At 43.2% G+C, this 17971-nt stretch overlaps 1 protein-coding gene and 1 pseudogene across 1 annotated transcript; both read right to left on the bottom strand.

Moving 5' to 3' along the window:
* Positions 1-10660: 10660 nt before the first annotated feature.
* Positions 10661-12107, bottom strand: LOC147957309 (uncharacterized; annotated as a pseudogene).
* Positions 12108-12409: 302 nt separating this feature from the next.
* On the bottom strand, positions 12410-13560 carry LOC147957308 (uncharacterized). The gene is given in 3 exon segments (XM_087531639.1): positions 12410-12678; positions 12681-13004; positions 13090-13560. Coding segments are annotated over 3 exon segments (912 nt in total). The 5' UTR covers positions 13409-13560.
* Between the last annotated feature and the right edge of the window lie 4411 nt (positions 13561-17971).

Raw genomic sequence — 17971 nt, 5'->3', positions numbered from 1 at the left:
CTTACCAACATCAGATAATAAAAATGTGGTATAGTTCGTTCGATGTCCAGGCTTTATTAATGACTTTAAATCATGGTGGTAGGATATAATAACTTCCAAAGTAATTTTACCTGGATGCTGCGGTTTCAAAGTAATTTCACCTGAATGCAATTATTGCTGTTCCTCCATAGAATTAATGTCTGGACCAAAAGTGTGTATAAAGTGGTTGCCAAGTTCCTTCATACCTCATCCAACATGTCCATCTTTAGGGACTTCAAGGCATGGCGTGCCTAAACCTATGTATATATGTTAGTCTAACATAGCATATATGCCCGTGCTTTGTAACGGGAGAAAAACTATATCCCAAAACACACATAACTACACATACATTATAATAAAAAGGTGCTGCCCTGCAAAATTCATTTTCTTAATACAGGTAAGGAAGCGAAAAAATGGCATTATACTCGCTCCGTCCCACAATATAAGAAGTTTCCATAAGCTATGTAAGCTTGCAAAAACATCTTATATTATGGGACTGAGGGAGTAGCCCTTTATAATAAGTGGTCGAAGTTTTTTTGTACATGATTGGAAAATAATCTAATTATTCCTAAGCACAGCCAAAACTTCTAAAAGAATAAGATCAGAAGATTTTTTTTTCTCACTGCCAAAATGCCCAGAATTGCACCCCCAAAATAAAGCCCAGAACGTTCTGGGCATTTTGGCAGTGAGAAAAGAAATCTTCTGATCTACCGTTGTGTGGGTTTCTCTGTTGGAATTATGCCCTAGAGGCAATAATAAAAGGATTATTATTATATTTCCTTGTTCATGATGATTGTCTTTTATTCATGCTATAATTGTGCTATCCGGAAATCGTAATATATGTGCGAATACATAGACACCAACATGTCCCTAGTAAGCCTCTAGTTGACTAGCTCGTTGATCAATAGATAGTCATGGTTTCCTGACTATGGACATTGGATGTCATTGATAACGAGATCACATCATTAGGAGAATGATGTGATGGACAAGACCCAATCCTAAACATAGCACAAGATCGTATAGTTCGTTTGCTAGAGTTTTTCCAATGTCAAGTATCTTTTCCTTAGACCATGAGATCGTGTAACTCTCGGATACCGTAGGAGTGCTTTGGGTGTACCAAACGTCACAACGTAACTGGGTGACTATAAAGGTACATTACAGGTGTCTCCGAAAGTGTCTGTTGGGTTGGCACGAATCGAGACTGGGATTTGTCACTCCGTATGACGGAGAGGTATCTCTGGGCCCACTCGGTAATGCATCATCATAATGAGCTCAAAGTGACCAAGTGTCTGGTCACGGGATCATGCATTACGTTACGAGTAAAGTGACTTGCTGGTAACGAGATTGAACGAGGTATTGGGATACCGACGATCGAATCTCGGGTAAGTAACGTACCGATTGACAAAGGGAATTGTATACGGGGTTGCTTGAATCCTCGACATCGTGGTTCATCCGATGAGATCATCGAGGAGCATGTGGGAGCCAACATGGGTATCCAGATCCCGCTGTTGGTTATTGACCGGAGAGCCATCTCGGTCATGTCTACATGTCTCCCGAACCCGTAGGGTCTACACACTTAAGGTTCGGTGACGCTAGGGTTATAGAGATATGAATATGCAGTAACCCGAAAGTTGTTCGGAGTCCAGGATGAGATCCCGGACGTCACGAGGAGTTCCGGAATGGTCCGGAGGTGAATAATTATATATAGGAAGTGCAGTTTCGGCCATCGGGAGAGTTTCGGGGGTCACCGATATTGTACCGGGACCACCGGAAGGGTCCCGGGGGTCCACCGGGTGGGGCCACCCATCCCGGAGGGCCCCATGGGCTGAAGTGGGGAGGGGAACCAGCCCATAGTGGGCTGGTGAGCCCCCCTTGGCCCACCCCCTGCGCCTAGGGGTTGGAAACCCTAGGGTGGGGGGCGCCCCACTTGCCTTGGGGGGTACTCCACCCCCCTGGCCGCCGCCCCCCTTGGGAGATTCAATCTCCAAGGGCCGGCGCCCCCTAGGGGGCTATATAAAGGGGGGGGGGGGGAGGGGCAGCCGCACCCTGAAGCCTTGGCGCCTCCCTCTCCCCTGCTACACCTCTCCCTCTTGCAGTAGAACGGTGAAGCCCTGCTGCGGTGACTCCTGCATCCATCACCACGCCGTCGTGCTGCTGGATCTTCATCAACCTCTCCTTCCCGCTTGCTGGATCAAGAAGGAGGAGACGTCACGCTGACCGTACGTGTGTTGAACGCGGAGGTGCCGTCCATTCGGCGTTAGGATCTCCGGTGATTTGGATCATGTCGAGTACGACCCCCTCATCCCCGTTCTCTTAAACGCTCCCGCTCGCGATCTACAAAGGTATGTAGATGCAATCCGATCACTCGTTGCTAGATGAACTCATAGATGGATCTAGGTGAAACCGTAGGAAAATTTTTGTTTTCTGCAACGTTCCCCAACATTTTCAAACATATTTATTAAGTAATTTATATTTTTTATTTCAAAATAGTTGACAGCTTATTTCCATTGATATCTTATTTTCATTCTTCAAAAAATGTATGGAAGATGGTAGGCAGAACCTACTATTACAATGATGAAGCACAATCAACTTATAAGGAGAAAGATGGTCTTATCGTATTTTTTACTGATCTTGAGAATTACAATAGCTATTATCAAACTCCTCCACATTATGGTCAATACGTGCCACTAGTGCACGTGTTGAACTACGGTACCATCAATGAAGATAGCATGGTAAGATTTTCTACTATTACGACATCCGTGCATCTTTTGCATAAATTCTTCTAAAACTAAACTACATTGCTAACTACAAAGTTATTACTATGTTTTTGAACAGAAAATCTTGATGGATTGTGTGCCTCATCTGATGTTGCCGAGAGGTCGCGTTGATGTTATGAGCTTACGACCACCACGACCAGGTGTCCATACTGGGTTTCTAAAAGCGAGGAAGCCATGATAATAAATGATTTGAAAAAATGTTTCGACCATCATAGAGAGCTACTTGGAAGCAACATTGTGCGTAGGCCAAGACTTGAAGACAAGATAATCTCCGTTCATTATTATGGAGAGTCCATTTACCTTAATGGAGAGTCAATGCCTATGTTGTTTTATAATAGTTTACCTAAGAGAGGGTAGAGTAGGTCCTATAAGAGGAGTAGGTCCTAGGTAGAATGTGTTATTATGTGTACAATGTGTTAGAGTTGATGATGATGAGGAGGAGTTGTGATTATGACTAGTGACCAACTTGTTATATGATGTCTCATTGACAAACATTGTTTGGTGGTGATAACTAGTGATAATGAATATGTTATTTAAACAGACTAGTTCATGATGAGTTGTTATTGTATAAAAGATATATCTATTTAAACATGTACAACGTCAAAATGAGAAAAAAAAAATTTAGCAGTGGCACGGGCCAAAATATTACCAGCAGCGCTCATTTACCAGTAGCACTTTCTAGTGGCGCGCTATTAGTATCTCAACATACCAGTAGCGCTGGCCTAAACAAGCGCTACTACTACAAAATAGCTGTAGCGTCGTAGCAGTAGCGCGGGCGCCTACGCTACTGGTAGCTCAAAAATCAGCGCTACTGGTAAGATTTTCCCTAGTAGTGGATGATGGTGGTTGTGTGGTGGGTAGCTGTCACGTGGCAGCAGTACGGATCTAGCGGGCCATCACCAACCAGCCGCACGGACCTTCTCGGGGTGCTGATCTGGGCAATGATTGGGCGGCATGATTTTTCTGGTTTGGCGGCATTGCGACCTGTGTTGCTGGTGTGCGCGAGTGCCTCGTCAAGGCCCTGTTTGGTTCAAATAAGTCACCTCACTTATAAGTCAGGTGACTTAAAACCAGTGACTTATAAGTCACGTCTGTTTGGTTTTCACCTGACTTATAAGTCACCTGGTCACACCTTCCCACCTTGTTTTTTTATGTAAAGATGATGAGACCCATGCAAAAAGGGGTGACTTATAAATTTTAAGTTAGGGTGGAGCAACTTATGACTTATAAGTTAGGGTGACTTATAAGTTGGGTCTGTTTGGCAAAATAAGTCATTTTTTTCACATTTCGACTTATAAGTTGGTGACTTATTTAGAACCAAACAGGCCCTTAGTTGGCTTCGGCGGGCGACAAGTATCTGTTTTGTGGTGGTGGATGACATTTCGCGATATTCAGGAATAGAGGGGGCCTACTTGGTGCACGATGGTGCAAGTTGCCACGTTGTGATCCCCTTGATTTTTGGCGTCAGCCTGAGTCGAGCTCTCTTGTCGCTTCTGCGTCACTGAACAGATTGGCACATAGGCCATGGAAAACTGGGTTAGAATGTTTACAAGTTACAAATGCAACACATATGACTAAGTTGACGTCTTATACTAAAGTACCTTCAAGAACAATAACTGATTATCCAGAAGTGTAGTGGATCACTACAGTCTTCAAGGGAAATATCACACAAGGGACCAAAAAATATTTGTAACCTTAGCAATTGAGTTATCAATTTAAGCACACTTGGAAACAAATACTTGGTCGAGAGAACGTATATAAAATAGATATAGTGGTTCTGACTGGATTGCAGTGATGTAATAGAATTCAACAGTTGCCATGTACTGCCTCCGTTCCATACTTCATGTCATGGTTTTCGTTCAAGTTTATTTGAAAGAAAACACAACATGAATTGTGGCACGAAGGAAGTGAAAAGTAAGTAAAGAGAGCGACAATGAGCATAGGCATAGGGATCAAACATGGATGTTGCATGGTAGAATCAATTATGTAATAGCAGCAAAAAGGCCACAATAAGGTAGTTCCAGTTCAGTAATTATAAGTAGGCTTGTATTCTGGTGTAGTTGTACATGCCTCAAATAAGAACATACACAACATCTCCTGTTCTACCCTCCCGTTTTAGCGGTGTTCTAATGGAAATAATGAAGGAAATATGCCCTAGAGGCAATAATATTGTTATTATTTTATTTCCTTATATCATGATAAATGTTTATTATTCATGCTAGAATTGTATTATTCGGAAACATAATACTTGTGTGAATACATAGACAAACCAAACGTCACTAGTATGCCTCTACTTGACTAGCTCGTTAATCGAAGATGGTTATGTTTCCTAACCATAGACATGTGTTGTCATTTGATTAATGAGATCACATCATTAGGAGAATGATGTGTTTGATATGACCCATTCCATTAGCTTAGCACCCGATCGTTTAGTATGTTGCTATTGCTTTCTTCATGACTTATACATGTTCCTATGACTATGAGATTATGCAACTCCCGTTTAGCGGAGGAACACTTTGTGTGCTACCAAACGTCACAACATAACTGGGTGATTATAAAGGAGCTCTATAGGTGTCTCCAAAGGTGAATGTTGGGTTGGCGTATTTCGAGATTAGGATTTGTCACTCCGATTGTCGGAGAGGTATCTCTGGGCCCTCTCGGTAATGCACATCACATAAGCCTTGCAAGCATTGCAACTAATGAGTTAGTTGTGAGATGATGTATTACGAAACGAGTAAAGAGACTTGCCAGTAACGAGATTGAACTAGGTATTGAGATACCGACGATCAAATCGCTGGCAAGTAACATACCGATGACAAAGGGAACAACGTATGTTGTTATGCGGTCTGACCGATAAAGATCTTCGTAGAATATGTAGGAGCCAATATGAGCATCCAGGTTCCGCTATTGGTTATTGACCGGAGACGTGTCTCGGTCATGTCTACATTGTTCTCGAACCCGTAGGGTCCGCACGCTTAAGGTTTCGATGACAGTTATATTATGAGTTTATGCATTTTGATGTACCGAAGTTTGTTCGGAGTCCCGGATATGATCACGGACATGACGAGGAGTCTCGAAATGGTCGAGACATAAAGATTGATATATTGGAAGCCTATATTTGGATATCAGAAGTGTTCCGGATGAAATCGGGATTTTACCGGAGTACCGGGAGGTTACCGGAACCCCCCGGGAGGTATATGGGCCTTAGTGGGCTTTAGTGGAAGAGAGGAGAGGTGGCCAGGGCTGGGCCGCGTGCCCCTCCCCCCTAGTCTGAATAGGACAAGGAGAGGGGGGCGCCGCCCCCCTTCCTTCTCTCTCTCTCCTCTTTCCCCCCTCCCGAATCCTATTCCAACTAGGAAAGGGGGGAATCCTACTCCCGGTGGGAGTAGGACTCCTCCTGGCGCGCCCTCCTCCTGGCCGGCCGCACCCCCCTTGATCCTTTATATACGGGGGAAGGGGGCACCTCTAGACACACAAGTTGATCCACGTGATCATATTCTTAGCCGTGTGCGGTGCCCCCTTCCACCATAATCCTCGATAATATTGTAGCGGTGCTTAGGCGAAGCCCTGCGACGGTAGTACATCAAGATCGTCACCACGTCGTCGTGCTGACGGAACTCTTCCCCGACACTTTGCTGGATCGGAGTCCGGGGATCGTCATCGAGCTGAACGTGTGCTAGAACTCGGAGGTGCCGTAGTTTCGGTGCTTGATCGGTCGGGCCGTGAAGACGTACGACTACATCAACCGCGTTGTGCTAACGCTTCCGCTGTCGGTCTACAAGGGTACGTAGATCACACTCTCCCCTCTCGTTGCTATGCATCACCATGATCTTGCGTGTGCGTAGGAATTTTTTTGAAATTACTACGTTCCCCAACAAATAAAGGGTATTTAAAGTACTCCTTTCACAAAGTAACAAAATGAAGCATTAATAATTAATTAATACATGTAATTCTCGTGTTACAAGCATTCCCTTTGATACCCTGATTACTATCACTCAACGTCTCCGGTTCAGTACAACAATAGGTGCATGCACCTTGCTAGAGATGATCCAAAACACGCGCATATTCATGAAAACATGGACAATTGATGTTTCAAAACATGGCACTCGGGTCCTAGTGTCAAGCATTATGTATTCTTAGGACATAATGGATATTAGGTATCAAACCCTAATAAATTTGACATTTATTACATAAGAGATCTCATCCACTTCCATCCCATGTGCCTACGGAGAAATTACTCACACAACAGAGGTGAGATCATGAAGCTGATGATGGGGAAGTGATCGGTGATGATAACGTTGAAACATCCCACTAGTAGATAAAGGGCCTTTAGTCGTTCTGGAACCGGGACTAAAGGGTTGTTACTAAAGCCTCCCCCTTTAGTCCCGGTTCTTATACGAACCGGGACTAAAGGCCCTCCACGTTGCCGCTGCCTGGAGGTTCACATTTAGTCCCGGTTCGTAACACCAACCGGTACTAAAGGAAATTTTATGATTTTTTTGAATTTTTTTTATTTTCAAATTTCTGAATTATTTTAACCTCTAATCTCTAATCACCCCTCATCACTGCTCAATTTAACCTCTAATCTCTGATCACCCCTCATCATTCCAAATCATCTAACTTCCCGGACGGTCACCCATCCTCTCACCACTCCAGCCTGAGCACGCTCAACATCCGGGTTCTATTCTCCCTCGTTTCCAAGTCTGCATTTGTTGTTTTCCTGACAATAGTAAGATGTCAATCCTATTAACCCTCAGGAATTTAGCTTGAGCATGAAGTCACACATTTCAATGTTTGAGTTTGAAATTATTTAGTAACACTAATATTTCTTGAATAAGTAGTTTGACCACGGTTTGACCATAGTTTGACCACAGCTTGACCATAGTTTGACCAATGTTTGACCAAATTTGACCAAAATTCAAAAAAACTGAAATAATTATTTAGTAACACTAATATTTCTTGAATAAGTAGTTTGACCATTGTTTGACCACAGTTTGACCACAGTTTGACCAGATTTGACCAAAATTCAAAAAAACTGAAATAATTATTTAGTAACACTAATGTTCTTGAATAATTATTTAGTAACACTAATACTTCTTGAATAAGTAGTTTGACCAGATTTAACGAAAATACAAAAAAACTGAAATTTGAGCATAACTTTTTTTCCTTTTAGAATTTGAGGATTATAAAAATTTGCAAACACGCCGTAGATATATTATACGTTTTTTTCCGACATCGTATGCAAAAGTTATAGCCGTTTTATGTTTTCCCTGCACTTTTTGCAAAACATGTCCAAATTTAAGTTTTTTAATTTTCCTAACTAGTAGATGTAGTAATATAACTACCTCTCGAAGGATTTTATTTTGAAGTTTTTATCATTTTCTTTTGATTTTTTCAAAACAAAAAAGGCGATCCCCGGGGGGAGGGGGGTACAGTTTGAGAATTGGACCTTTAGTCCCAGTTTGAGACACAAACCGGGACTAAAGGGCATCGCACCCTTTTGTCCCGGTTCGTGTCTCAAACCGGGACTAAAGGTCTAATCTTTAGTCACGGTTTGAGACACAAACCGGGACTAAAGGGCATCGCACCCTTTAGTCTCGGTTCGTGTCTTAAACCGGGACTAAAGGGCTCAGGTGAACCGGGACTAATGCCTTACCCGCACGAACCGGGACCAATGCTCACATTAGTCCCGGTTCATGACTGAACCGGGACTAATGTGAATATTGCCCTGTGACCAAAGCCCTGTTTTCTACTAGTGTCCCCTTCTCAGGACGCCAAATCAACCTCTAGTTAGACCTCCGGGATAAGATGAGTGATGGCGGCGGCTCTGTCCTGAACATGCTGAAAAATATGTGAAGGGTATTCGAGCGTAAGCCATATTATGCTAAACAGCATCGCGAGGTGTACCCCGGGGTCCCCACGCGCCCCTAGCTCTCCGCCAAGGGGTCACGAGCTTGGGCCGCATGGTGGCCCTGGGCATCCCTAGACCCCATCTTTCGGGTCAGTGGCTCATTTTTCGTGTGAACTTCGGGCATTTTTTTTCATTTTTCTGCATAACTTTTATTCGGCACAAAAATAACACCATTACAATCTTGATGAAAACAACACTGGTCTAGTTAGTATCCATTCAAATTATGCAAGTTAGAGGGCAAAGACATTGCAAAATTGTTAGAAATGTACATACGGTGGAGATGTAAACAATAACATGCCTCACGCTACTATTCTGTGTCTAAGTGAAGGTTGCCGGGACAAGGATTTTCATCCTTTATGTCAAGATCAACCATTCAAGGCCATCACACAGCCGATACATGACGCCTTAAAAAAGGTAACAGCACAAATTCTTCATTGTTGAGCCCGATTAATAAAGGCTAGAACAAGAGTTTTGACCCCCGACATGAAGTTGTGTTTAAGTCACATTCTTGATCATTGATTTTCAAAATATCATGCCAACCAGTACGCCCTGCCAGGAAAAGTGGCGCTAGTAGAGGAGTGCGACACAATCCCACCTGAAAATCAATGTTACTTCCTCCCTTATTTGTGCATGGTGCTGGAGAGGAATACGTACATGATAATGACCACATGCTCCAATTTAATTATAGTATTACACATAAATCATATAAGATGAATGCATTGGTGTTTTCTCTAAAAATCTATCACATCTCTTAGGAGAGCACACAAAGAGCCAGTGTAATGGGATGGGCCAGGTATGCTGTAGCAAATAAAAGCCAGTAAATAAACTCTGTGTTTTTACCTTTCTCCTACCATAATGATATCGGCAGAGAACTTGCTTTTTATTTAAAAATGATGAACGTGAAGAAAACCAAGGAATTTATGTATACGAAATGAAAAAACATAAATATTTTCTATCAAATTTCTATAAAAAAAGTCACCAATTTTTTATTAGAAATTTCTGCTATGTTGACTTCAAATTTTATGGTTTTTTTCCATGGTATTCATGACATCTGGAATTAGTTTTCCAGTTTTCTGTTTTTGTCTTTCGAAAATTTCTTATTTACTAACTTATCATCATGTATTAATTATGCGTTAATTCCTTGCTTATCTATACTAGGTGTTGGATAGAAAGACATATAGTATAATGCAAATTACAGATTACCATTATCATTTTCTAACTTATCATGATGCATTGATTACAAATTATGTCCTTCCATATTTGTATGAGTTGATGAGAAGGAAGATATATCATATAATCCATATCATTAAATATTCTTTATCTATTTACTTACGATCAAGCATTAACTAAGTATGCAAGGTTGTTGAGAGAAAAACATAGATGATGACGGCCATATCCTTCATCTTAATAGCATGTATTATATTAATCATATAAGTTACAATGCATTGGAGGGTTGTCCCTAAAAATCTACCATATCCTTAAGGAGAGCACACTAAGGGCATGTTCGGTAGTTGCCCACAGCCACAAAATCCTCAACTTCAGCGCCCAACTCCACCAGCCAGCTTCCCACGTGAACTCCTGGAGCTAGCGATCTGTTCGGTGCGGCAGCTCCTAGGAGCCAGCGATCGGCCAGGCCAAAAGGCCAGAAACTGCGTATTCAGCACGTTTTGGTTGGCCAGGCCTGGGCAGTAGTGGGCTGCTGTGTATGATTTTTTTTTTATTTGCATTGTGTACAGGAATGGTTGGCCTGTTCGTTGGTGATGTGTACTGTCCCTTTTCTTTGTATTGTTCCAATTTCGCTATATACAAAAGCAGTTTCAGCATGCATAGAGAGCAAGGTAACAAAAAGTAGTACTTTTTTTGCTTGTAGCGATTTTCCTAGTAACAGAGGCTAAACCGAGAGCAAGTACAGAGAGACAAAATCCATATTTTAAACACAAAATGAATGTGCAGATTTTGAAACAATGCATACCATGGCATGAGCATCAGGTTGCACACATGTTTCATAGTACTTAAGCCTCACATTTTGCATACGTTTGCAAATCAAAAGGGGCACATAAATGTCTCTAACATCAACGCTTTACCTCGTAGTTTTGCATAAGTTTGCAAATCAAAAGGGACACGTATCAACAATGCCTCACCAACTTACAGCAATGGTTGTAGCTAGTTCTTGCCTAAACACATCCATGTCTTCACCATTTTCCGCTGTAGTTGATGTATCTGATGCATGAGAAGGAACAGCAAATCTCTTGTATCGTTCCGGAATTGTTGGCACATAGTCCGGGTCCCTATCACATCGAACAAAGTGAATATCTTCTTCATCATGGAAGCGAACATAGTTGTGCAAAGTCATAGTAGCGGCAACAATCATCTTTGTGTTCCAATGGGGTAGCTTGGCATCTTCAGAAGAATCTGCCATTTCATCTTCCACACTCCAAAGGCTCTCTCTATGCAATTGCGTTTGGACGAGTGGAGCCTATTGAACTTCTCTTTAGGAGTATTGGGTGGAACACCTCTATGAAAGTCAGGCACATGATATCTTTCACCTTTGTACGGTGCGAGATATCCCTTTCTATTAGGATAGCCAACATCCACAAGGTAGTACTTGTCTACGGAAAATAAAGAGAAGAATGAATGTTAGAATTGGCATACATGAAATGAGTTCTAGCATTCTGAGTCATGGGGGAAGGGGCCCTAGTCCACATGCTCACCCTTTGGAGGATGGGGGAAGGTGGCCTTGTCCACATGCATTGCATGAAATAGCACACTTGTGTCATGCATAGAACCAGGTTGTCCAATTGAAGCATAAGTGAAATGCATATCAAAGTCACATATTGCCATCACATTCTGAGTGACTGCGCCTGTCCTTCCAATATATCGGATTTGCTTGTCTTCTAGAATCGAATCTCTAATGTGAGTCCCATCTATTGCACCAATGCAGTCTTTCATCTGTGGATATGCTCGTTTCTCACCAAGGATCCTTTGATGCACAATGTGAAAATTGGGGTCTTTCGGCTTGAGGTAGTGAGAAGACATCCTGACCACACAATGCAGTACATCATGGAACTTGCGATGGATAGTGTCAGGTGAACGTTTGAAACGATTTTGGGTCCTTCTATTTGATTCACAACCCCCAAGGTCCACAAGAACATAGCAACAGACTCGTAGCTGCTAACAAATGGAGAATAACCGAGACCATAGTCCTTCACCAACAAGTCATGAAGCTGAAAGAAAACTCTTGTCTTCATTCTGAAAATTGTAAAGGTCTCCCCTGGTGTTCCAATAGTCTCTTGCAACCATCCAAATCCCGTCAAGATAAATTTCCTAGGCTCATTCTTCATGATCCGACTACTGCAATACTTTCCAACTATTTTTGTTGCTCCTTCACAAATGACCGACATATGCTCAGAATGAAGACAAATCAATTTTTTCTTCAATTCATATTGGTTGTCATCATCACTATCATCATCACATGACATCTGCACATCCAGAATCATGCATTTGTTAGATACCAACTAGCATGCAAGTACCAATAATTCATCCTAAAAGTGCAAGTACCCAGAACAAGCAATTACCAATAATTCATCCAAATAGAAAATGGTGGTTCAACATTACATAAATATCATCCAGATAGTGCATACATAAAATGGTTCAATAGTGCATACATAAACAAAAGACATGAGCAACCATCTAGTGGAACCAACTATTTCCCATACATCATCGCAAACTTCCTATGAAGCCAATCTTTACGTGCGCCAGCACCCATTTGTAGAAACATCTCTCTTTGCTCTCTTTTGATGAACAACTCGGTAGCAATGTAGTGTTCATCACTTCCCTCTAAAATACCACAAGCAAGCACTTCATTCATGGTAGTGGCAACAGAAGTGGCATCCTCATTCTTTATGAATGATCGAACGGTTTCTTGGGACTCCTTAGCAATGTTTTTAATCTATGTAATCTCATCCTGCATCACTGTGCAGTCCTAGGTTTCTTGTGCTTGTCATCAATGGTTTTTCCAAGCCTCTTGTTCGTTGATGACACGAAAGGAGAAGGTGGCATAGTAGGATAAGGTGGCATAGCAGGAGAAGGTGGCACTTGGGGATCTTCTAACAAATCAACATCTGTGATCGCTTCAATATCAATGGTATCTGGTATTGCTGCACTAGAGGAGGGGAGTATGCCTGTTGAAGGACTCCAATGATCTGTGCCATCACTGGTGATGTCCTCAAACATAATGCTCAAGTTTTCTTCATTGCGTAGTCCACGCTTTTGGAACTTGCCGTGCGGCCTGGAAGGTCCTACAATACATTGCAAACAAATATTAGCAATAACAAAAGTTATACGACTTTATTAAAAATAAATGCAATCCATAAACATGACAACTCACAATTTTTGCTTTCTTCCACCACTCCTTAGCTTGTTTGACAGTGTTGATAACAAAGTCCCATCCCCCTCCGGTCTCCTTTAGCTTGAGCTTCTTGAATAAAGTGTATTCTGCTTTCAGCTTGTCCCATTTGTTTTTCATTTGGTGGCTCGTGTAGTCCAATCTGGTTCTCACTTTGAATTGCAATGCCACTTCGTCGAATGCACTAGGGGTCAAGATTTTGTTTGGCCTATTTCCAGCCCGCACTTGCGTGACCATCAAGTTGGTAACGATCCTAGTGTTCTCTTCATCCCACTCGGCAGTCATGCTCGAAGACATGCTTTGAACTTGACTATAAAAAATATGTGAGTGCTTAACTATAAAAAAACATGTACAAGTGCTGTTGCTATCATTATGTACTAGCAGGAAAATGCAATCAAGATATATAGCAGCAGAACATGCACTCGTCAATCAACTTGTAGCAATACTGCAATAGCAATATTCATGTCTTTTCTGAACATATAGGAACAGAGCATGTACTGAACATATAGCAGCATAGAATATACTGAACATATACATCTCTTTTCTGAACATATGGCACCAGAGCATATAGCAGCAGAGCATGTACTGTAACATCTACATCTCCTTTCTGAATATAGCAGCAGAGCATATAGCAGCAAAGCATGTTCTGCATCTCTTTTCTGAACATATAGCAGCAGAGCATATAGCAACAGAGCATGAACATGTACAGGGAGAGGTGGTCGGACAGCAAAGAGGGCATCACCTTAAAAAATCGGAAGAGGTGGTTGGGGAGGCAGAGAATCGACACAACGGCCGGGTTCTTCGGCGGAAGACGGCGAGCAGGACGGGGATGACTTGTCGGGGACGGAGAAGCCGGTCGGTGACGGAGGCAGACGAGGGCGGGGATGGGTGGTCGAGGACGGAGGAGACGGTCCGCGACGGCGGACGAGGGCGAGCAGGGCGGGGATGGCTTCAAAGCATGGACGAGCGGCGGCCGCCGGCGCTGAAGGTGCAGCCCGCCATGGCTGCTGCATGCGGTGGCTAGGGTTGCGGGAAGGGGAAGGAGGAGTTATGCGTCTGGTGGAGTTGCCTCGAGGGAACGGTCAATCGATCACTTGGCGGTGGCACTCTTCCGTAATTCTTTACGAATCCAACTTCTCAATTTCCTTGGAGCCAGGTTTTTCCAGCTCCGCGACTCCGTCAAATTTGTACGCAGGTTCGAGCCAGCTTCTTGGTCCAATAACCAGGAGTGGAACCGTTCGGCTGGAATCCGAGTCTGGATTCGAGGATTTCAGAAGCGAGAGAGCTCCCGAACACGCCCTAAGAGCTAATGTATTGGGATACATGGTAGCAAATAGAAGCTAGTGAAATAAAGATGGGAAAAACCACCGGTGATCAAATTTCTATTCCCAAAAATAATGTATTTATAATCCTCGTTATCTTCTACTACTTCCAGTAATGAACAACAAACTAAGGCTAATGAATACTCCCTTTGTAACTTAATATAATATGTTTTTTGACACTCTCATGGACTCTAAAAACACCTTATAAAAAGTTAGGCCATTTTCCATGAATTATCAAGAAGAAGTGAAAATGAAGAAGCCTTGGCACCCCACGCTCATTGCATTCAAAAGAGAAGCGAGCAAGGGAAGAAAAAAAAGTAAAAGTAACGTCCTCGCTGTTTGAGTGAGAGGTTTCCGCATTATTTCCCTCCTTCCTCCTCCAGTGCTCCTCCTCTTCTGCACTCCATCGATTGTCCGTTTATATTTTCCTCCTTCAGTTTCTTTTGTTTCTTCTATAGGATTTTACTCACTCATACTAGCCAGGACGGTTGTTAGAGGTGTTGGAGATGAGGACATTCATATCATATAGTCCATATCATTAATTACACCTTTTGTACTAGTTATCATGTGTTAATTCTTCCTCCCTTATTTGTGAAAGATGGTACAAAGGAAGGCATAAATGATGATGACGACCAAGGGCTCCACTTCAGAAAACTAAAGATTAGTCATATAAGATACTGTGGAATGTATTTGATCTCTAAAAATCTCTCATATCTCTTGAGAGAGAACGCTAAACGCCAATGAATTGAATTGGCTTGATACAGCATATATAGCAAATAAAAGCTCCTCAAATATAGAAAGGAGATACTCTCCCGCAAGAGAGAGAGAGAGAGAGAGAGAGAGAAACTGATGTAGAAAATTTATATGTTTTTTATTCAAAGAAAATGTGTGTGTGTGTGTGTGCACAGCCGGAATCAGCAGCTATGCCTACGGTCCAAGGCCACAATGTCGTCGGCATAGGCCTATGCCTACGGCTGCCGTCGGAATACCCCCATATCGACATAGAATGCTTCAGCGTACTCTTGTCAGACCGTCGACATACTAAAGCCGTCAGCATAGATACCTATGCCGACGGCTTCCGTACAGCCGTCGGCATAGTTTCACTGTCGGCAAAAAATGGACGAGACGGCAGCTGATGGCGCCGTCGCTATGTCCAACCAACCAGGAGCTGCCACGTGGCGAAACTATGCCTACGGCTTTGCCGTCGGCATAGTCCTGCCACATGGCAGCTCATGGTTGCTCCTGGTTGAGTCCTCGGCTAGGAGCTACCACATGGCATTTATGCCGACGGCTTTGCTGTAGGCATATATGCAAACCTATATTGATGAATAAATAACACAAGTGATATTGCAAAAAGTGAATAACAGAAACTATATTCACAATATATGGAACACTATAATTATTTGGTCTGAATAATAAACAATAGACTTTATTAATATAAATGTCAATTACAAGCATTCAGGAATTACACCAGTACCTAGCTCCCAAACTGGGAAAAAAAATCCATTCATATGCAGCAGCCCAAACTTGACTTTGAGAGAGCGGACTGATTAACATTTTTTTGTTGCGTCGAATTTTTCACAAATAGAAGCACTCTAGCAACTATCAGAATAAATCATATAGGCTGGCCGAACTAATTGGCACACTCAAACGATGCCTGAGAGCGGCCTGATGAACACATTGTTAGAGACGCACATCTAGCTAGTTTCCTGTATATCAATTAAGCTACTAGCTTGGTTGCTTCTTTTAGCTAGCTAGGCGGAAGTGAAGATTGACCAAAATCACATTCATATCAAGCAATGTGAAGCATCATTATACAAGGAAAAGGGGGGAACAGAGAGGAGTGCAGAGGGGCTTACCATGGGGGTGCTTTAGCCGATGCAGTGCACCGCCGTCACGCCGTGGACAGGGCCGCCGTCTCGCCGGAGTTTAACCGCCGCGTGCGTCCGCCCTGCAGCCACCGGGTCCAGGAGCACTGACCACGAGGCGGAGCCACCCGTGGGACTTGCCGTGGGCATCGGAGAGGGCGGAGCGCAGTCGCCAGCGACACGACGGAGTTGGAGGGGACGCCACCCTCGAAACCCTAGCCATGGGAAGGGGTCGTGGGTGAGCTCTCGGGGCCGTGAGAGGCGGATCTGGCTGGAGGGAAGGGAAGAGCGGAGGCAGGGGAGCACGGATCTGTGCTGTGCGCCGGCAAGGGCCACCCGAACACGCCGGAATCGAGCGGCGTAAGCAGCAGCGGCGAGGGTTTCGTGGGTGGGGGGAGGGAGCAGGGAGAGACGAGCGAGAGAGGGAGAGGGAGAGGCGTGCGGTGGGTTTCTGTCTTGTTTTTCGTTGTTCTTTTTTGCCTCCTTTTCTTTAGATGGATGGATGTGGCATGTGATGTGGAGCCGAAATTTTATTAATAATAATTAATAATTCAATAATTACGAAAGCAATAAAGGGTAAATAGAAAATTGAAAAATAGTAAGGACGCAGTAGATAACAGCGTCCCAGCCTGGACGCAGATGCAAAGAACGTCCCAATCTGGACGCTGTTGTTGCTAGCATCCACCATTTGGTTGGGCCTGACCCCGACTCCTAGACCCAGATAGCATGCTGGCGGCCGCTGCCTCATCCCTGTCGCCAACCTTCATCTCCCCGCCTCCCCCGCCAGCCTGGCCTCCGGCTCTCTCTGCCGCCCACCTTCCTACGGACTGGCCCGGCCTCCGCCTCGTCGCCCCGACCTCCGGCTCATCTCCGTCGCCGACCTCTCCACGGATGTCGCGAACCTCCTCACAGCAAAATGGTGGGCAGAGGATGACGCTGCTGCAGAGGTGGTCGTCCATGTCACTCCACTGCTTGTATGTACATCGTCTCAACCATTGGTAGTAGTGTGGAAACGTCGCATGATGCAATACGACACTGTCATTTGTCCTCATAATAGGTACACATTCTGCTAGTCCCCAATTAAACGGTAGATGCTTTCAAATTACATCTGATTAACGATTTACTATTTGTCTCTTATTCCGGTTAATAGATTGGTATTGTGCATTGAACCTAAATAATATAAATTTTAGAACTATTATGAAATAACCTAGTACTAAAGCAGTGAGCATAATTGATTGAGATGCTATCTTGATGTAGCTTTACTGATTTCACTAACTGCGTAGATGAAAACATTGAATTGTTTGAGCTTTATTTATTAGTGTTATATTGTGAAGAATTCAAATGATTGCTTTGATATTTCATTTCAACATCTTACTCGTTCTGTTTATGCTGTAATAGGGTCTTCCAATGGATACAAAGGGGCATTTCAATGATTTGTTATGGATGCCTCACAGCCAACACAAAATATCCTAGCTTGGGAAAATGTGAGTATCCTTCAAATTCGCATGTTCTCCGTTAGGCTTAGTGGTTAACTAAAGACTAATTGTGGTATCGTGTTGGCATGCCATTTGATCCTCTATGTAGCTTAGCTTTAGAGAACCTTGGTTTGTATCGGATTGCTAAGACGAGGAAAATCAATGTCTATCAATATTTGATATCAGCATTGGTGG

Source organism: Triticum urartu, chromosome 7A, assembly GCF_056163025.1.
Source record: "Triticum urartu cultivar PI428250 chromosome 7A, HENAU_Tu73, whole genome shotgun sequence".
Taxonomy (NCBI): domain Eukaryota; kingdom Viridiplantae; phylum Streptophyta; class Magnoliopsida; order Poales; family Poaceae; genus Triticum; species Triticum urartu.
This window is presented reverse-complemented; position numbering and strand designations above follow the sequence as displayed.